The sequence below is a fragment of the Pleuronectes platessa genome, chromosome 21, assembly GCF_947347685.1.
Source record: "Pleuronectes platessa chromosome 21, fPlePla1.1, whole genome shotgun sequence".
Lineage (NCBI taxonomy): Eukaryota > Metazoa > Chordata > Actinopteri > Pleuronectiformes > Pleuronectidae > Pleuronectes > Pleuronectes platessa.
The window spans coordinates 5,890,343-5,912,908 of record NC_070646.1 but is presented as its reverse complement, the minus strand read 5'-3'; the positions used below and the strand labels follow the sequence as shown (position 1 = coordinate 5,912,908).

The window sequence follows — 22,566 nt, the reverse complement described above, 5'->3', positions numbered from 1 at the left end:
AAATCTCGCCTAGGGCGCCAACTTTGCCAGGGCCGGCCCTGGCTGAGGTAAGGAGGACGTGTTTAATTGAGAGGAGGGAGATTCGGATGTCGAGTGAATGAGGACGGCTAGAAAACTAATCTAGATAACACAGCTTCCTTCGGGATTAGGGCTGTGGATTCTCATTCAAGTTTAAAGACGGTGAGCAAGAGTTACACTGGTGAATATCGGTGAACATTTGATTCTTTTCCATTTTAAATTCAGCGTTTTACTTCCAGCACATGTTAAAAACAAGCTTGGAACTCTGGGAGATGTAGTCGGGGTAATATTTCACCTGGCTGCCTGTGTGTCGCTGTGTCGTATTAGACCGTGGAGTAGATAGTGGGCATGTATAATGGATGATCCTCTTTATTAGTGACAAGCAGAGATGGATGAACTACAAGAAGAAAGGACAGTGAGAGGCCATTAAAAATAAATAGCGGTGATGGGTTGCCGGAGCTTGAATAGGATCTGAGAGAGGGAACCATACTTTCTAGTCTCAGTCTGCGAGTTATTCCTCCACTTTCACTGGTTTTCTGCCTCTGTCTCTCCAGGTGCAGCTCACCTGTGCTGCCTGCTGCATGGATTAATCACTCAATGCATCTTAATGGCCTTTCCTGACTGACAGGATGTTAATGATGAGTTTACAGAGACACACGCTGTCAGACTATCACAATCTGCAGCTGCTTCCTCCCTTTTTATTTATATCTGAATTCTTAGCCACCTAAATGATTTATTAAAGGTGCCGGTGGACAAACAAGCACCATCATCACTCACCACTTCTTTGACCTCTTATCTTAGAGATGTGGAGTTGCTGTCAATCAAGATGAAATCCAAGCATATTTGTTTTGGCCCTGAAGCATTTCAACCTTCATCTGTGGCTCGAATCGCTTACACCTTACTCAAGATTACAGAAAGCCCCTGCAAGAAACGTTTTTCTGTTTCTTCTCACATCCATTTTATTTTACTTGACGCCCCAATCTGCATAGAGTTACACTTGATGTATGGTCTAGGAAACGTACTGTGGAGATTTGCCTGTTTCTATTTCACAGAGTGGAAAGTATTCCACTTTCAAACCCATACGTTTCTTCATACGCTCCAAAGTTTCATGAGTCCTGAAAAAAAAGAACCTAAAGGTATGAAAGAAAAAGTTAAAGATGATGTATTGTTGTCGCATGATGTGTTCTGGGTTTTCTTCTGGCTGCCGGCTAAACATATATACACAACCTCGGCATCCTCAAGCCCCCCATAAATCACGGTGACAATTCAACCTCAGAATTTCAGTAAAACTCAGACCTGTGCTGCAGCTGAAAACCTCTTCTAGTCACATTTAAAACGAGCAGTCGTCTTCTGCACATCTTCTAAACCCTCCTGCCAAGAGCTGTTCACCTTTTATTAACTATGTGTTGTCATTGCCTTTGAACCCGAGCTGGACTCCTGTCATTTAACTTAAGAACCAACGCTCAAAATAATCATCCACCTAATTATCAGGTTTCTTCATTAATATGTAATGAGAGTAACATTCATTATCATAATGGAAAGCTCCTCTTTCCATGACTCCTATTAAACCTAATGGTATCGCTGTTGACGGAGGGAACATCTTAAGGCGGACGACATCATCTCTATCTCGAGGTATTTCCCTTATCGGCTAAGCTGCGCTGTTTGCTTGGGTCAAAGTGAGATAAGATGTGACGTTTTCCTTTGGTTTGTTCAGTCCTCATGAAAAACATCTCCAGGCTTATCCTCTTAATCCGCTCTTAGAGGCTTTTACCCCAGAGCCTTAATTCTCTCATGAGGATACTGTAGATGCTGCATGGGAAGGCAACAGTGACCAGCTCCATCCAGTAGGGACTTTAAAAGTTGTTATATTCTAGAAATATGGGATTTGACATCTGCAGGTCTTACAGCCTCTGCAGCTCCTTCACTTTGGAAAAAAAAAAAGATGTATATAAGAAAATAAATGTGAATATATTGCTTCCCCCACACGTTAACTATTTCCCTTGAGTCTCCAATGACAGAGCAGCACAATAGCACCCAGTCCAACCGAATACAACAGGCTGCACTGACCGACGTGCAGGTAATCCATCTTTCCTCGATTTGCAGACATGCACACAAAAGCCATGTGCTGATAGTAGCTCTATGGGATGTAATGGTGCTGTCACCAGCTCCGAAAGCATCCCCCTCCCCTCCCTCCCTCAACTCTCCCTCCCTCCTCCAACTCTCCCTTCTCTCTCTCTCTCTCTCTCTCTCTCTCTCTCTCTCTCTCTCTCTCTCTCTCTCTCTCTCTCTCTCTCTCTCTCTCCCCCCACCACAGATGAGAACAGGTCCCCACAGAGGTTGCCAGCATCTCATTGGCTGAGGTATCGCAGGAGTGGATGGAAGCAGGAGCGAGTCGTGAGAGAAAGCTCAAGAAGATGCAACTACTGTGCCCCAGCATCCTGACAGAGCGCTGAGCGGAGGGATGAAAGAGGTGTAGACACCTGCCCCGTCCTATTTTTCTTTTTCTTTTTTGGTCCTGCAGATTCCTGCTCCTCTTTGTAGATGGAAAAAAAACCGGAATGATAACTTCTTCCTCCACAGTGCTGCTGGATGAGCTCTTTGGCTGAAAGCTGCAGAGAAGCAACAGCTGGGTGGTGATGTGACGCTCCTTGGATCTCAGCATCACCTGGACGTGAGCCCTATCTCAGCCTCCCGCACCCAAACCCGTTCACTGGTGGAGGGAGCTATTTCAGGCGTCCCCGGGCTGCACAAGTTGTCTTCGGGAGAGGCATCGCTCAGAGATAGGTGGCTGCTGTTACTGTAAATGTGTGTCCCCGTGGCCGGCACTGGACTGTCACCCTTAAAGTTTCCTGCCCCCGTCGAGAGCCCCTGGAAGCCAGCCGCTCTGACTCTGGGATGGTGTGACCGAAAGCCAGCCGTCCCACGCCTGGGTCAAGATGCCGGTGATGAAGGGGCTCCTGGCCCCTCAGAACACCTTCCTGGACACCATCGCCACACGCTTTGATGGCACCCGTAAGTAGAATGGAAACACTTTGAGGAATCATATCCAATGAAAGTAAAAGATACTTTAAGTTAGGTTCTAAAAGTTAGTAACAACATATTCTATGAAGATCTTTTGGCAAATCCTCACAGGGACTAAGACAGTATTGCTGAATCTTGAATATGAGCAAGACCCTATGAGCAACCACTGCTGTTGGCCTCACTGGGATGGAGAGAAAAGTTTGTTTGCATTTTAACACAAAGAATAAAATCATGAGCAGAGAATTGAAATTCAGAAATCGTGTGGTCTTTCCTCATTTGTTTGTCACAGTGAGCTCCAAACCAACCAGTGCAGCCATTAGGCAGTGCTTCCATTTCTGCTCGTCTTGTGCCTCTTGTTTTTTCACATCGTGCCACCTCAGGGGAAGTTGTGGCTCATTGTAAACAAATTCCTCGGGGACGTCTGTGTTTGTTTGCTCGTCGCTTCAGCCTCTCCTCCCTCAGCCAGTCACAGCGTCGACTGAATGAACGGCTCTTCTTCTCTCTCGTGACTCTCTGAGCAGGCAGACTTAAGGTAGACTCAGGGAAAGGGGGGGGGGGGGGGGACGCTGCTGTGCAATTGATGAGTGGGGTATGCAATTATAGCTTTGACTCGTGAGTCAGGGGTCCTAATGAGATGTTAGGTGATCTCTCAGGAGCAGGAAAGACATGTGGCTCATCAGGAATCATTCTCATATATCAACAGTGTAGTTTAAACTACAAATAAGGACACAGGTATAGTATATGCATTGTATCTAGAGATGATGTGGGCAGCAGAGAGGTCAGCTGCAGGACCAGAGGTCATGTCCTCATGCTGAAGAGTCCTTGAGCTCTGGTTGAACCTCCTCTCTTACTTCACTTTGTGAGACTGAGAGCAAGAAGGAAAGAAACACTTCCCCTTCGGGCTCAGTGTCTTTTCCATTGTGTCGTTAAACGCAGAGAGAAAACCTTCCTGAGCTGCTATTTTATCTTCTGCTCAAGTGATGTTATTGATAATTATCTCAAACATCTATTTCTTTGGAAGTGGTAACTCTTCTCCCTCATGCTACTAACTACTGGAAAAGACAGCTCTGCCCACATTCACCCCTTTGCGGCAGATTAATTCTGTTATAAATAATTTCATATTTCCAATATTCATGGTTGCCTTTTTACATCTGCTCTATCTCAGTGCAGCGGGGTGTTAATCCTTCCTCCCCATGCTTTTTGAACAAGAAAACCAAATTATGGCCATTTAGACAAACAGGCAGACGGCAGGATTCACGTCGCCGCAGCTTCATGCCAGTTTTTGCCACTTTTAGGCAAATTCTCAAAGCTGCCATACGGCTGCGGCTTGCAGAGGAGTGGTAGCGCCCGCTGCTCAAAATAGCTTCCTTCCTGTCTCCGGGGCAACGGGGTCCTGGCCCTTGACATGGATGATGCTCGAACACTTTGGCCTTTGAGTAAAAAGATGGTCGACTGAAGAGACAACACTTGAACTCGCTTTTCCTTTCGAGGACCCTTCGAAGGCAGCTGGTCTCTTGTTTCTGAGAGGCGCAAAGCAAAACAAGTGGCATTGTGGGTCGTGCAGCTGCGATTCCTTTTTAAGTAGCTGTCGTCAACATGCTGAGGCTAGAGGAGGATTTTCATTTCTGTCCAAAAACCAATTTGGCCCCTATGTACCGTGTGTTTTTGAAGTGTTAAATACCCTCACTCAAAAAAAGAACTTGATTGGATTGTTTGAACTTCACTGTGAAGATAGATGATGGAGTTTGTCGTAGAAAAGCTGTTAGAACATTCATCTGCGAAAGAAGGAAAGTTTCTTTAAGCTCATCGTCATGATTCCAACTCACTTGTACACCCAGGACATGGTTAAACCTCACACCCCAGCCCGTCCGCTCCACAACAGCCAATCGGCTTGCTGCTCCCTCTTAGCGAGGGACACCTAGCCACTCAAAAATATCACGACTGTTTTTGAATAAAACACGTCTCTTCCGACTACAAATAGTATTTTTTTTAAGGAGAATCTGTTTCAGACACATTCAGGTGTGTGCAGTTCACAGTTCCCCTTCCATGTTCAGTTAATTTCGATTAGATTTCCTCCCACGTACAATTAGCAAGTTTTGAAACTTCGAAACTTCTCACAAGAACATTCATTAGAAGACGATAATCACTTCTTCCCCAAATGCTCAGTACTAGATTTAGAGTCTTGCCACTAATTTATACCTGAATAAAACATGATGAATCTGAAAGCGCAAACATTATGTTGCATTTTTGCATAAACCTTCATACAAAAAGGAGCTTTAATCAGCCCCTTAAAAATAGTTTAAAATGTATGTTGGAAATATATGAGGAGGCTTTTAAATCGTCAAAACTAAAGAAAGCCAAGATTGAATTGAATGTGTTACAACCTCTATTTACAGTAATTATAATCTATAGCAGCAAATTATTCATCATTAACAGGAAAATTAAAATAATCAGTCATATTCAGAAGCTGATGAAACTTTCAGTTATAAATAACGCTGTATTAAATCCCTGCTTAATAAACTCAACTGTTCATTTTCACCCCACACTGAATCGTATCTAAACAAACTTTACACACATTTAAACACACACACAATAACACATACTACAGGTTTCTATACCCATAATCATATGAAACATTATGTAGGTCACATATTTTTAGTTCTTGTACTATAGAAATGCTTCAGTCCATCATTCTGAGGAAGAAAAGACTTTTAGGTCAGCAAAACAAATGGCACAGCACAACTGCTGACTCAGCGGTCGTGCAGCCAAACATTGTCCCAAAACTCTCCTCTCCTATGTCCCTCTCACCTCGCCTGCTAGTCACAATGAGTTCTAATTTATGTCAGATGATTATTTATTCAAACATTATTATCTTTTTCCAACGAACCCCTATAATTACTCAGATTGCTTCCATTATTCAAAATAAGAAAAACATTTTGCCGTTGTACAAAATACCAACTAAGGCTTTATTCTGCAACGAGAAAAACAATGGAGCAGTTCTGTCTCCGGGTCGTTATCTTTTGTGCAGCTTCATATTCCATGTTTTCATTCCATCACAGTGGTGTTGTAATCAGAGAGACAGTTTTAATACACATTTTAATTTGTCCACACTTAATAATACAAATCTGGACTGTGTTTAGCCTCAGGTACACTGAAACAGTTTTAGAGTTGATTATAATTGAACAGCTCCTGAACTGAGGAAACTACTCGTCTGTAGCATTTCGACTCCCAGCGCAATAAACAAAATGTCAGAACAGGTTAAGTCAGTAACCTTTGGCACAGCACAGCTCAGAATTTGGCCCATAGCAATGTCAATGTTTGAATTTCCCAAAGGATATACACATGCATTTGTGTGTGTTTGTGTTTGTGTTCAGGGCTTTGTGTATGTCATGCACAGTATGCTGATTTTACATGTGTCTGAAAGTTATGTGACAATCGCCTATTTATCCCTGCAGGGAAAGTCCCAGAGGTTAAAGGTCAGGGTCAGGGTGTAGAACACTGCTTTCGAGGCTGTGTTTTACTCCCAGGCGAATCACCAGGGCAGATGTATGTTGTCACACGGGGCGAAAACCAAGACCTTCCAGTTTACCACCACTGTGCTGTGTGTGTGATTGTGTGTGTGATTGTGTGTGTGTGTGTTTGTGTGTTGTAGCGCACACGCCTGTCCTATACACCCTTCTCCACCACCTCCAGCTCCTTTATGCGACCTCCCTCACATTGACAGCGCAGCTCGCCCTGTGGGGCAGCATAACCGCAGGGCAGCTGCAAGCAGAGATAAGAACTGGGTTTATCTTCCCCCTGAACACCAAAGGGGAGACAGGGAGGACAGTCAGATGGAACCTCAAGGAGCTCATTGTTACCCGGCTGATGAACATGGTCTTAATAGGCAGCTGTACACACTGCAGATATATGCCAGTGGATAGCAGAAGCCATTATGTGGCTTCTCTTGAAGCTGCTTATGTTTACTTTTCCATGTACGAAGATAAACACAGTCAATGTCTATTGATGAGTATCAGCAGCATCAGTATTCGCTGTTTCATGGCTTCAGCTAAATTTGAGGAAGAGACTTAAATCCAAATCTTCTCCCGTTGTTCAGATCTGTACCTTACATGACAGCTCCACCTCCATGGGTGCGTGAATGTAGGTGTGAGTGGGTGTGAGGTTTCATGAAGCACTGTTCACGCTTCTCGGGATGAAGGCGCTACATACTATAACTGAACTCCTTTGTTTTATTGACAGGACACATATACGTGTCAAACAGGCTCTAAACATTCACTTATCAGGTCCAGGTGTTGTGTGGAAATGTTTCATGAAAGTAATGTAAATGAAATGTGTGTGTGTGTGTGCGTGTATCATTTAAAAGTCTAGAAAATTATCGAGTTAATCACTGATATCAAAATACACAAGTGGTTGCTGATGGCACTGATTCTCCTCACTCCTCTTTACCAGGCCAGTGACCTTTCGTGCACTCTCCCCCATCTGCCCCAATAAGTAATTACATGCTACAGGATGGTAATTAGCTCCTGGTGCAGAGGCCAAGCCTCATGGGCATCATCACACTTTTATACACAGAGGAGCTTCGGCGACATGTGCAGGAGGTTTGTGGCTAGCAGTTAGCATGTAGGGTCATCATGTCAGATTACAGTTGCAGCAAGTCAGCACAGATGTGCAATTAAGGAAGCTGGCTCAGTGGAGCGGCCTCTCCTAGCAATATCCCTGAGAGGATTAGGACCTTAGAGTTTAGGCATTCTCTCACACACACAGACACAAACACACACAGACACACACACTGTTGAATGCGTTTCATGTGGGCGCTTCCTGCTTTTTTACAAAGTTACCAGAGAGGAGATAAGTGTGCAGTTGCAGAAGCTGAAGTGAAGTAAGTGAAAGCATAAAGAGATGTTTTATCCATAGAAAAGACTTGATTCAAACTTATAAAACGATCTGCTCAGAAACAACCTAAAATGCATCAAAATCTTAAATTAATATTTATGCATTTTGAAAATACACTTGCGCCGAGTTAGATCGAGTGTGAAAATGTAAATCTGGAGCCAGAAGCTGATTAACATAATTTAGTACAAAGACTAGAGATTGTAAAACAAATTCTGACTCAGTCAAAATGAAACAAAAACAACCTCAAACTCCTGTATGAAAATCTCTGAATGCCACAGATAACTTCAGTGACTTATCCAATCCAGCTTGTGAAGCTCCAAACGAAGCCAAAAAAAAAGCTTTCCCTCGGTGGCTCGCTGGTTTAAAAACATCCTTATGAAGTGATTTACGACATCACCTTCCCCGGACCTATGGGAAGCTCAGATTTAGGGAAGCTGAGTTGAGATGCACCTATTCTTAGTGAACATTACATAAACCGGAGATGAATGCAGTTCCTCTCCACCTCTTGCTGGCTCACTGAGTTTGGGGTGAAAGGAATTTATAGAACATTTCTCAACGTAAGCGATCACATCTTGTTCAGCCAGTGTTTCTCACCAAATCGATTCAGATGTGAGACATTTTCTTTAATGTTGTGCGTTGAAATGCTAAGAAAACAAAAACAACATCAGCCTTTTGTCATTAAACTCACAATTACAAAGATCTGCAGAATACAAGAACAAAAATGGCTCATTTGTAGTCAAATCTGAGGAACAGGAACCATAGCAAGAGATGGCATAGGCAGAAATAAATCCAAAAAAAAAACCTTTCCCGTTGATGGATACGACTAATGCCTGTCTCCTTCTATAATTCCACTGTGACAATTTAGTTGCTGCTCACTGCACATCCAAGAAAGGTTGTCACCACTCAGAAAAGACATCCCCTGTGGACCGCTTTCCTCAGCCTGGCCAATTAAATAGCTAGATTGTGGAAAATGCTGTAGCAGCTGCTTAATACTGCTCCTCCTTAGGCTCGCTCTCTGTAGAATTCAGAGAAGGAAGTCTGTCTGTCCATCCGTCCGTTTGCTTGAAATAAAATTAACTGGGGTCTGATGTCTTCAGTAGAGCAGCAGAAAGAAGTCAGTTTCTGTTAGGTAAAGAATGCCGCCTCAGCACCAACTTCTGGACTTCTAAAAATAACTGTGTGTATTCAGTATATTCACATAACTTTACCTCAGGGGAAAATCAACACGTAAATTTAACGTATTAAGATACAATGATTTTGATCACATTTCTTCTCATAATAACGGATAACCTTCCACCTCCAACGGGCTGAATATTTTACAGGATCTTTAGGGCATATAAAATATTGAGAAAACCCTTAAAAACTCGAGGTTTTATCGCTACAACCTAACCATCAGTAAAAACCAGTATCACTGACCTGTATGCTTTCACTTGAGCATAGGGAAATACTTCTCCAGAACCATAAAGTCAAAGGGATGTGACGAACGGCTTTGTTTCAGGACATTTTAATAATGAACTGGTAATTTTTTCAATCCGCAGGCAATTAGTTTTTATCTTGTTTTAGCACCACTGAGAATGCGCTGCCATGGATCCCGGGCTTAGAAATGTTAAGGAGACGAATGAACACACGCTGCTTTTAATGTCGAATTTCAAAGTTGCGACAGACGCAGACAAAACAGTTTGTCGAACAAAGAAGCCGAGCAGCAGCGAGAGGCTGCCGCAGCTCGTCGAGGTCACATGCTTCGAGCCGCCGAGGGAAAGTGTGACGTCAAGCTACAGTAAACCTATCAGCAAGATTAATATGTGTAGGTGTGCAGGACGAACTAAGGGACACAGCCTGAAGTCGCTGGTGTTGAGTCCAAGAACTGAAACATGAAGCACAGGCCTGCTGGAGAACTGTCCGTGGTGCTGAAATGGACATTTGAATGAGGTGCACAGCAAATATCCACATCACCGTCTGATCCAAATAACGTGAACGCCCATATGCACAATAATTCATTCCTCCACTCATTTGAAATTCAGATGCATGGATCTTATGGATCTCCATCAGGTCACTAAGGTATAATGCAATGCGCTCACCTTGGGATTAAAAGAAAACGCAGTGTTAAGGTGAAGGAACAAAAGAGGAGGTGGCGATGACTTTACTCCGGTGTTTTATTGGATTTTTAAAATTAGGTGCATTACATCATAGAGCCTAAGTTAAGGTTTGATATGAGGCCATTTTTCTGAATTACAGGCACATGATGTCATTTAGAGAGAAATGGATTTGTCTTTTTTGAAATGATATAAAAGTGATTCATGGAAAAATATTGAATTGTAGTAAAAGAGGTGTAATAAAAGTTACATTTTATATATTTCATGTGAAATTGATTGCACATAGTTTTACTGCGTGATAATTATTTCATACATCATCATCCAAAGGTTATTTATACACTTGTAAATACTGTAGTGTAGTTTGCAATATTTCCCTTCAAATGCCAGTTGGATTGTGTGGTCAAGGGATTATTTAAGGACCTAAAAATGTAATACACTCATTTGATTTAGCATTTATTGAATATTAATATGTTATCTCAAGAAAGTGGAGGAGCTTAAGGTTTAGAGTTTCTTTTCTGTGTCTGTTTACATCAATTAAACTATTCCCTGAAGGTTCAATTTAGCATCTTAAATCTATCACTCTCTTTTGAATTCACGTTCATTTTTATAATAACATGTCTCTTTTTTTATTGCCGCTATAAATCAATCAGATTAGAAGTTCAGAGGTCAATTCTTGTTTAGGTTCATATCATCCAATTAAGTGAGCCTAGAGTTCTTTGAGAATCAATAACTAACCCTGTGCTCCTATTATTCCTCAGTCAGCTGTTTTTTATTTTCTGCAAACCGAGACGCCATTTCCCTCGACTGTCCACAGCAGCGATTCTGACGAGCACAGCAACATGACTCAGCTCAGGAAACTGATGATGAGAGCCGGCCGAAATTAATTTAGCCCAAAATTAAGTCCACACCAAAGTCTGATTCATGTTTACTTTGAACGGGCGATCTAGTGCTGAACTAAACCTGCAGAGCTTTGACACGAGTTCAAAGAGCCGAACAGACTTTGATTCTGGTACAAGGGACAAGACGTCAAACTTTGACATGATACACCCAGCTGTTCCCTCCATGTCTCTTCCCCCCCCCCCCCCCCCCCCCCCCTCCTCACAGACAGTAACTTCCTGCTGGGTAACGCCCAGGGTCACCGCGGCTACCCCATCGTCTACTGCTCAGACGGCTTCTGCGACCTGACGGGCTTCACGAGAACCGAGGTGATGCAGAAGAACTGCAGCTGCCGCTTCCTGTACGGGTCCGACACCAGCGAGCACGTGGCCCAGCAGATGGAGAAAGCTCTGGAGGGCCGAGAGGAGTACCAGGCCGAGGTCCACTTCTACAGGAAGAATGGTGGGTGCATGGTGTGTGTGTTTTTGTGTGTGTGTGTACACCACCTCTACATCTCCCGAAACTCAAGGTCATGGAGCAATTAACATCTTCATCGTCATCTTTTGTTCCGTTGATCAAACTCTTTTATTAGCTGGGAAAATCACAGGACTTCACCCCCCAAGGTTCTGTTTTGGTCTGAGGTCGTCATCATCAGTTAATTGAAGCAACATTTAAGATGTTATTCATTTAATTTTTAGATGAGAGAAGAACATTTTGGCTGAATTATGAATCGTGCAGAGTTTTAAACGCAGAGGTTCAGCAGTGGAACACACACACACACTCCTTTGTAGCTGCATGTGCCCTTCAGTGCTCGTTATTATTGAGGGGAACCTATGAGAGTTTTAAAAAGCAATAAACTCAAGGAGTACATTTCGGGTGGAATAATAAGTTTCAACTTATTTTCATATACACATTTCCAAAGCTAAGTTCTAAGTACCGGACAAAGTACTCTAGATACTGTGTGTGCATGGTCAGGGCATCACTCATGTTGTGGGGACCTAAATGACATTTAAAAAGTCCCTTATTAAAACCAGAAGTGATCCCAACATAAGACGAATAAATTGATAAGTAAGTTAGTAAATTTATTAAATAAAGGAAAATGACAGGCATGTACATAAGCATATTCTGAAGTATACACACATACATATTGTTTGCTCACCACGAGTGAGGAGAGCAAGTGCTTGGGTTAGGTAAGTAGTAACTACGGATAAAGTTAGACTAAGTCAGCAGAAAATCAATGTAAAGTTCTCTGAAGTCATGGAGGCATGACTATGTGTGTGTGTGTTTGCGGTGTGTGTGTGTGTGTGTATATGTGTGTAAGTGTGTGCATCTTACAGTTGCTGTAATTTGCCTCATTCCCTCTGTCTTCTAACTAATCCTGCTGTGACTCAAAATGAGATGTCATGCATGAAAGGAGAGAACACACAACAGAGTTAAAGCCTCTGACGGGCACACAGGATAATGTTTTCTTCAGCATCTGCAGCAGCCTCATGTGTATGAGCCACTAATTACTCTGATAAATCACAAACCTGCACAAAATAAGGCTCCTCTGGATCCTTTCTTTTCACCTCACAGTCGGTAAGTAACTGCAGACCGACGCCACTGCAGCTAATGAGGAAGGAACGACACCATGATATATATAACATATTACAACCCAACGATATGAGAATGTGGCTGCAGACACGAGATCCACGGAAGAGAACAAAGAGTGAAAGTAAAACAGACGCAATACATTTTTAAAGAGATAATCTGAATAGAAGATATATTTCATGATAAAGTTTGACACTAAAGGGATTCAGAAGACACACACACACACACATACACACCCACACACACACACACACACACACACACACACACACACACACACACATCATCATCCTGCGATTTCTGCTTTCAAGCACAAAAACACAAACACTTCCTTTCATTTCATATTTACACCCACAGTCCTGTGCACCAACAACCACACAGATTTCTTTCTCTTCCTCCTTGTCTATGCCGAAACACACACACACACACACACACAGACACACACGCACACACTGGGGACACTAAAGGAGATGTGAAACATCTGTTTGGAGGCAGAGCACAGTGTCTGCAGTAATGAGCATACTGGGTTATGGCGAGGTCTTGGATCTACGCTGCTCCCTCCCTGCCTGACTTGTTATAACCCACCCCCTGACTTGCTCTTTCTCTTTGTGCACAATCCTCCGGAACATGATCCATATCTAATTTGTGGTATATTTTTAGAAAAGGCTATGGCCCGTGCTTGTCAAGTAGCCGCGGCTCGGACACGGGGAGAGCTGACATGACGTGTCAGGTCTTGGCAGGAAAAAACTCATGTGGTAAAAGAAAGTCGATTTTACAAGGACAGGAGAGGAGAAGTGGCCAAAAAAGAAAAAGGGACACAAGACAAGCATGAGACAAATCACAGAGAGATACACAACGAGCACAGAGGAATGGAAAAGACACACAAAACAAAAGGACAAAAAGCATCCAGAAACGGACACTGAACGACAACAAAGAGACCCATAATGACTGGCAACAATTTTGTGTCATTAGTGTTACTTCCAGTCGGAGTGACTTGCGACTGCATAGGAGGGGTAGGCGGCTTTTTACCAGATGAAGGTGTAACCTCTAAACCTGCACATTTGCACCGGCCGCGTGACTGAATCCACATTTCTGCATGCTTTTCGCTCCAGGTACGGCCTTCTGGTGTCTGCTGGACATCGTGCCCATCAAGAACGAGAAAGGCGAGATGGTCCTCTTCCTCTTCTCGTTCAAGGACATCACCGACACGCACGGAAGAGGCCACCACAACAGCAAGAGAGAGGGTAGGTTACCGGTCCTGCTTAATAGAGGTTCCCACTTAATTTGAGCGTGATTTACGAGCGGTATCATCCTCCGGCCCCGCAGCTTTATTTTCTCGGTGTGCTCTTGTTCATCACTGTCACATTCCACCCGGCACTATTGTTTGGGCCGGCGTTCATTCGGTGAACTCAGACTGATGTTTTCCAATGGGGGGGGGGGGGGGGGGGGGGTATTCGATTTAGGCAGCGATGCATCTTCGAGTGGAACCTGGACACAGTCTGCTGCAAATACCAGGGATTGTGCCGGAGGGGATACAGACTCATTTAGTTCAAATGCAATCAAGTCAAGTACATATCAGTGGTTGTGTGTTCCTGTGTTCAGCATTCACGCTTCCCTGAGTAATTGCAATAGAGGACAGGTTATTGTTCTCATTGTGTTCTTGGCAACCTCGTGTTTTTAAATTGTTCACGTGTGATTGTGCGACAGTTTCAGACGACAAGAGGTGCAGGAGGAAGAGCAGCTCCCACTTCAGCCAGGCCCGCAAGCGTGGACGCACCATGTTGTACCAGCTGACCAGCCAGTTCTCAGGGGGGGGCAAGAGAGAGGTCAACCTGGGCGGCGTGAGTACTTCTCCTGCTCTCACACACTTCCTGTACGTGTGCCCTCACATGCCCTCAAATAACCCATAAAGCCAGGAGTCTCTCAGACATGCAGCAGCCACATTCTTAAGTTTGAATTACTGATGTCGATATCTGAAAGATGAGTTTGGAGGAAGACAATGTGAGCGAAGTCTCGACCCAGATTCCCAGAGTGAAGCTCCTCTCAATGGAAAACACATCAAATGACTTCACTAGTATCTGAATTGTTTTCATCTTTTTGCCTCTTTTGCATTTTCTTGCGTATAAAAACTGCAGTTTTTTTGGCTTTAAAGGAAAAAGACCACATCTGCCTGTGATGTGTTATTGGTCGTAGTAGAAGCTCAAAGCATCATAATCATCACTTTTTTATGGAAACAGCAGACCAGCAGGAGCTTGAGGATTCAGGTTGTCACCAGCGTGTTTCTTTGAATGACCTTCAGCCTTTTGGCCCAAACAATCTTATAGCTGTACAACCTCTTGGATAATGGATGGGTGGAGGATAACCTCTTATTCCAGGTAGTTTAAAACAGTTTTTCAACCCTTTTACCGTCTTTACAGAACCTTTTACGTGTTCCATGTTTTTCTTTTTGGTGCTGTTGTTCTCCCTCATCTGTCTTTCAAGTGGTTCAAGTACCATAGGAGGCTGTTTGTTGTGGTGATACAAACCCAGACATGGGTCGGCCTCATCGCCACTTGTCCTGCTCCTGCAGCACAAAAGCCCTTCGCAGGCTTTGAATGATAAAGGCGTGTTACACTCCAAGCAATGTTATTCATGAGAGCCACGGGGGAGCATTTTTATTTAAAGTGGAGGATACTTCAGCAATAAAATAAGAGGAAAAATAAAAACTACATAATTTATCACATGTACACCTTCAGCAACAACAAGATGTAGTTTTCCAGACTCGTTAGTTATTTATAAATCATAAACTGATTAGTTGACTGACTGAAAAACTGTTGTCAGCTGGTGTCGAATCATTGTAAATAGAAGTTTTCAAGCCCTAAAATGAATGTTTGCTCTTCCACCATAACTCTTCTAAAGAAAAAGATAAATACTGTAACTGAAGCTGGAGCTTTCAGAGCCGACCTGCAGGTGCCTTCATGGGGGAATCGATATTCTCGGCCTCCCCCCTGTCGGCCCCCAGCCTCCTGCTGCCCTGCTTCACTATATCACACCTTCAAACAGATGGCAGAGATCACTGGCACCAGGAGAGCTCACACAGAACACAGACCTGTCCTAACACCGACTCACACACACACAGCTACACCGACTCATACATCAGGACACGCTGTAAAGATGACTCTTCCTCCGCGGAGACAGGGAACCATATGGCGAAACGTCAGCGCAGTCAGAAATTGATGCATCGTATTTATCATTCAGATTTTATGCCAGCACTCCCAGCGTGACACTGCACTTTCACACGAGCAGTTTCTCTGTCTGTCTCAGAGATATACATAGTAGGAATATGAAAACCAACAATCAGCACTATTATATGTTCACTTTCGATATTCTTCACACACACACACACACACACACACACACACACACACACACACACACATCCATAGCCTCCACGTTTCCCCTTATTCTACCTCGAACAAATTCACACATAAGTTCTCTAACTCACAGTTTGACAAAACAAAAAATCTGACTGTCGGTCAGAGAAAAGTCAAATAACTACAGAATACACTGCATTATTAATGAAGTTGCTGCATTCAGTCAATTATTAATGTAGATTCACAAGAAAATACACTTTTGCCCTATTTAGAGACTGATAGTAGCATTGAAAGATTCAGTATTTGCCCATAAACAGACATTTTGTTGTAAAATTTATAAGTTAGAATATAAATTAAATCTATTTTTGTGAGCTGCTGTTTTGTGTCTGTGGATCTTTGACAGGTTATTCAGCTGTGTCTTGTGATTCTATCTGAGACTCGGGCAGCCTCGTGCATGGGAATAAGACTCTTGATAACATGCAACACACTTTGTTTGCAATATCAACAGAAATCAATACTCACAAGGGCCTTTACACAGTGAGAAACAACATGGGGGAGGCTTCTCACAAAGCCTGGAGTAAAACATTGTTTCTATCTGTGATGTTAGAATTTGACCCTATTAGCTGCAGGCACAGATTCACCATCTTCTCGTGTTTCTCAGGATGTCAGACACATGATGAGCTCACAGGTGTTTTCAAGCAGCCATTCACAGCAGTTTACATTAAGGGAAGATTTGCACCGACGAGATTAACTACGCTGGTTTATTGTCAGTATAAAGACACTCAGGGGAACACACACCTCCACCAAGGCCCAACAGCCCCCTTATGAAACCACATTTAAATTCACAAGATCCCAATTTTTGTTTGGATCTGCACCAAATCGCAACAAACTCATAAAGAGCAGCTCCTTAAATAGGCCTGTTTTTTTTATAATCAAGATCCAGGAATTATTCTCTTGAGAAATTAAGGAAAATGGAGAAAAACGACTCACAATGGTAAAGAAAAGGGAAAAACATTTTGATTGAATTATTTATTGGGTTCTTCTTGGGTGATGCACCGCCCCTCTACAGAATTTCATGGAAATTGTCTGACTAGATTTTGTGTAATCCTGCTAATTATCTAACAAACGCAGATGAAAACCATAACGTCCTATGGCAGAGTTACTAAACAGTATTATTCAGTGTAAAGATGCTGGTAATAAATAATGATTTTCAACTAATAACATTTGAAATTGGATTTATTGACTATACTGAATTACTCAAGATCAGTTTAACAAAAGTTAAATGACTCACTTGTGGAAATACTGGAGTTAAATGGAACTGGTTGGAGCGTTTGCTGTTAGATAATAAAACTGTTCACTCTGCTGTGACCTGATCAAACCACTGACCACCACTGCTCCTCTGCGGGGGAAACTGATTAAGCCAGGTTATTAAAATTCATAAAGCTTTTATCTGTTTAGGAAAAACGAGAGACGATAATGATAGCGCTCTGTGTCTCTCTTTCCCACCATGATCTTCTGTTCCTTTAGTTTCCCCCCTCTTTTTTCCCCCCTCTTTTTTAGCTCTAATCACTCTTCTCCTTCTCTCTTGCTGGTTTTTCACGTTTTCTCTCCCTCTCCATCTGTCACGCTAACCTCATCTCATCTTTTGGGTTCATCCCTCTGGATCCTGCTGTCTCTCCCCAGTCTGTCATTCTGTCAGGTTTTTTTTTAAACTTTTAAATGATCTCATCCTTTTCCTTTGTCGACTGAATCCCTCCATCCTCTTCAACCTCCAGGATTTCATTTTTCATGACTAGCATTTACTTGAGGAATTTTTATATAAATACTGAATTTTTTATGTAGGAAAGAGCGAAGATAAATAAATGAATAAACAAGTACATAGATAAATAAGTAAACACATTCATAACAGTTAAATACATAAATACAAGTTTTATCAATTGCCTATTTATGTATTCCGACATTTCTTTATCGATTCTTTCGATATTTTAACATTTCAGTTTCAAACATAGGTAAATAAATGTAGAAATGAAAGAATGTCGAAACATATAAATGAATGAATGAATTAAACTAAGTACCATCTTTACTGTAAACACAATATGACCACTTATACATATTTATAGATATACAACGCAGATACATGTCACTTTTTGGATAAACAGTATTTTTTACTAAGTTCTGTTTTATAATACTACATTTTGAATACACAATTTTTTCCAGTAGCAGAGTATTGTTACATCACAAGCTTTCACTAAAATTGAGGATCAAACCTGTTCTTTCACCACCGCATCCTCCCCTCACCGACTATTACTGTATTTTTACCATTTTTTCCATCTTCTGTCTGTCGCCCCCTCCATCTTTTCTTTTCTTTTCTCCCTGTCTGTCTCTGAGTAGCTGTTAGCTAACAATGTGATCCTCTGCCTCCACATCACAGTCGGTTATATCTGCTCTCAGGGAATCTCTATTCGAGGCACATCAGCCTGCCAGGCGAGGAAGGAATAAGACGGGAGTTTTACATTTGAACACACACACATAAACATTTGTCTTTAAATACCAGCAGCGCCATAAAATACATGAAAGAGGTGACAAGTTTAAGTAAATTGAAGTAAAGTGAAGTAATCTACTCCGCTGTGGGGGCTGCCTCCTTTTTTAAAATGAATTGTTGTTATGTCTGTTCTCTTCACTTTGGATGCCGTCAATCCACGAGCTCATGGGTCACGTTCTGTAGCTGATCCACGTCGGCTGTCTAGAGGCTCAGATTTGATCTCAAGCTGCTTCGTTTCCCAGGGGAGAGCCCCCATTGCCTCTTTTCATTTTAACGCACTTGTCAAAGGGCCGATGCAAGAGATCAATCGAAATTCAAAAGTCAATCTATCCTTATATTTTCGTATAAAACTATTTCAGACTGTGAATGTTTATCTTCACTCGCTTGCTGCGACTCAATTTCGTGTCGGAGAATCCTGGATTTCATTTGCAAAGCCGGTTGAAATGTTGTGATCCTTCCATCCTAAAAATAAGAACTGTGCGACCCGGAGTCATTTCAGGAAGACTAGTGTTATCTCACAGAGTCTTATGGACATTTTTACAGTTTATATTGAATTTATATTGAGTTGATATCCTCCCGCTGCTCTGCTGCTCGAGAGCAATCACCTGGGAAAAGAGTAAAATGATATTTTGGAAAATATAGATTCAATGCTGAGGGTTCTCTGCAATAGTTGGAGACTCTGCACTCGATTGCATGGAGGGAGTGGTTGCTGCTCGAGTCACATGTGAAGCCATAAGCATCTCTTTGCCCATCAAGGTCAGGCTTTTATCAGTGCTAAAGCCTAAAGCATGCTGGGAGATGTAGTTGGAACATTGAGCTCTAGGCTAGTGTTGACTTAATGAAGTGCAAAGTCCAGCTGCAGCTGTGTGACATGTGTCCCCACAGTGCCGGGCTTTCTTTTTCTAATCACTGCGATGTGCTCGGCCGACCGCCTCAAGTGCCAAAGGTCGGCCGGGCGTCCTGACCTCTGTGGTGTAAGGCAAATTAAAAAAGAAAAACGGTCAAGCGTTTGCTGACATGGCGTGAACGGTCTTTAACGTGGCCACAGCTGTTGATGGTTATCACCGAGGTCTCTCCGGACATTTTCTGCTTACTAAAGTCTGGACACCATGAAAAAAGCCTTACTGGGAATAATCTGGATATTTTAACCCCTAGTGTGATGTAGTCCAGAGTAAAGAGAACGCTATTGTCAATGTACAGGTACCATGAAATGTTGTGTGGAGCAGGCCTGTAGATCCCCATTTGCTAACTATATTAACTCATTTATAACTAAGCTAACACGAGCAGAAGAGGTGGATGATGGGGGATAGTGACGATAAGAGTGAGGGGGAGATGGAAGTAATGGTTCATACCATATTTACTCTAATGAATGTTAACTAAATTAGATTGTGCGAATGGCAGGCAAACTGGGAAAAATGGCAGGAAAAAATAAGCTGGCTAAGAAAGCTAGCTGGATTATCCTGACAATCGCCATGTCATTTATTACATATTTTGGTCCAAACTATTTGAACATTTGCAAACCATTTAAATAATTTAAATCCCAGTGTAATGTACCGACTTTGGACAATTTGTATCCTTTCCTGCATCCACACAGTGTGCCCAAAGTTGTCCGTTCTCCCAGTTACTCACATGGAGAATTTACAGAATTTAACCAGTCAGCCTCAGTGTCCATACGGGGAAAATCTCTGGTCATTAACCACCCGCGGATGGATAACTGTAAATATATCCATCTTTTCTCTTTCCCCTCCCTTCTCTGTCAGAGGTAATAGTTTCTCCTGCCGTCTCCAAAACATTGTGAAGACCATTATGTGCCAAGTGCACGGCCCCATTTGGAGATGCAGCCACATTATGTTCCGAGCGGTTTCCCACTACCTCATCAGGAATAACAATTTCATACTTTCTGCAATTGGATTTTCTTAATAAAAATGAAATAAGCGGAATGAATATGCAATAAGTTTCTAAAAATAACTGCAGCAGGACGGTCAATGTCCTAATTGCCCTTATTCCCTGAGAGGTGCCGCTGCCATTGTAATGCACCACCTGAGAATCAACGCACTGGTGGCATTTGGAGGGATGTAGTCATGTATGAAATTATACTGCGTCTATGTCGATAATAGATTTCTCCCTCACTGACCATATCTCTGTCATTCTTTATTGTTACCACCGAGCCTTTTAAAAGGTCTATAAGAGGCTGTCGTGAATAGATAACCAGCGGCATTACCATATCTGTTTAATTTGAGTTGCCCCCCCCCCGCCCCCCCCCTCACTGATTCCTCAGCAGTCCCAGCACAAGAGAGGGTGTTGACATTTATATCGTCTGTTGCTGCAAAAATCTTGGCACCGCGATGTCAATCTGATTAACATTACTTCAGGAGCATCTGGTTATCAAGTTATTCATTTTTGCAGCTTCTCTTGTGTTCTTGGTGTCTGCCTTTATATTTAAAAACTTATCCTTCAAATCCAAGTTGCTGTAATTAATGGACTTTAACTCCTCACAGACAATCCCCCTTTTATATGTGTCCATGTGTTTGTTTCTGTGCACATATGACTGATTGAAGGATGCTTCTTGCCCCTGTCCGCTCACAGAACATGATCAACAAGCCTTCGATCCCGGAGTACAAGGTGGCAGCGGTGCAGAAGTCCCGCTTCATCCTGCTCCACTACAGTGTGTCCAAAGCCCTGTGGGACTGGCTCATCCTGCTGGCAACCTTCTACGTGGCGGTCACCGTGCCCTACAATGTCAGCTTCACGCCCTACGATGATACGGTCACAGCCGCCCGCTCCACCATCGTAAGCGACATCGTGGTGGAAATGCTCTTCATCATAGGTGAGTGTCCACGGAGGTTACTGAGACACGGCTTCACAACTTCACAACGTCACTCTACTAACTGTAGGGGCCACGTTTGGTCAAATATGAGGTTATTTTTCATGTGGTTTAGTTTTTTTTATCCTACAACATGTCATGTTCTTGGCACCTATGGCAACAGCGTCCTTTCCCCGTGGATAGTTCCCCTCACCCCTGGAAACCTCGGTCTCTCTGGTCCCTTCAGGACATCTTGGGTCTTTCCCAGGGACTCCAGGGAGAGACCTCCAGAGGGACATCCCTGAGGGGGTAGTAACCTAATGTTCTCTGCTCAGTGTTCACGAACAGCAGCAACATGAGCAGCTCAACTCAACACAATTAGGGAGGCCACCGGCTGTGTAAGGGAGAAAGCTTTGTTCTGCAAGCTCATCTACTTAGTTTGCTTATTTTATAAACTATTATATATCCTATATTTGTTTTGAAGTCACGTGACTAATTAAGGGATAGCTTATAAAAAGGCTAAAGTTATGTAGCATAATAATAAGACATGCTTGCCCAAAATCAGATTTTAATTTGATGATTTTGCATCTCACACTATTCTGTGTGCGCTCCCTGACATTCACCACCATTGTCATCATCCCCCTTGTCTTTAACTCCTCATAAGTGAAATCCGTATTGAGTGATGAGCCATCGTCTCTGCACACATCGACAGCTTGGGTGACGGATGCGGTTTCAGCCTCACACCCGGAGATCGGCTTGTTATGTGCTGGTTACAGTCTGACACTAAGGTTCAATGATCCGTCTGGCACACTCCCCCTAGAACGCTGACATATGTCCATCTGTTACGAGCTAATGCATATTGCAACCAGGGCCTCTTGTGGATTTTCCATGTACCCATGTGGGTTTTCTCTAGGTACTCCTACTTTCTCCCAAGGCCCAAAGACTTCACTGGGCACAATTTGTGACATTTTAATGATTATGAGTTTGACTAAATCCTCTCTTTTTGCCACAGAGAACAAAATAACCTTTAACCTCCACATTTGCAGACATCATCCTGAACTTCCGCACCACCTACGTGAGCCAGTCAGGCCAGGTGGTGTATCAGGCGCGCTCCATTTGCATCCACTACGCCACCACCTGGTTCTTTGTGGACCTGGTGGCTGCCCTCCCCTTTGACCTGCTCTATGCCTTCAACATCACCGTGGTGAGTTCAGCTGTTATTGCTGCAGCTAGAAATAAAGCTCCTTCCGTTTTCCAGGCTGCTGAGCACTTGCAAGGTTCATTTACCAGATTTTGTTGAGCAAAGCAGCTTCACTGTGTATATGTAGTGTATGTGTAGACTGTGTGTTTGTATATTATTACACAACACACTTTGGT

General features: G+C 42.9%; 1 protein-coding gene across 1 annotated transcript in view; it reads left to right on the top strand.

The window, feature by feature from the left end:
- Window positions 1-2,954: 2,954 nt before the first annotated feature.
- The window catches only part of kcnh4b (potassium voltage-gated channel, subfamily H (eag-related), member 4b), a 32,400-nt gene continuing 12,788 nt past the window's right edge, over window positions 2,955-22,566 (top strand). Inside the window, exons 1-6 of the mRNA XM_053413784.1 lie at window positions 2,955-3,030; window positions 11,130-11,363; window positions 13,604-13,735; window positions 14,199-14,332; window positions 20,973-21,213; window positions 22,236-22,393. Of these exons, the coding sequence (XP_053269759.1) occupies window positions 2,955-3,030; window positions 11,130-11,363; window positions 13,604-13,735; window positions 14,199-14,332; window positions 20,973-21,213; window positions 22,236-22,393 (975 nt within the window). The remainder of the gene's footprint in view (window positions 3,031-11,129; window positions 11,364-13,603; window positions 13,736-14,198; window positions 14,333-20,972; window positions 21,214-22,235; window positions 22,394-22,566) is intronic.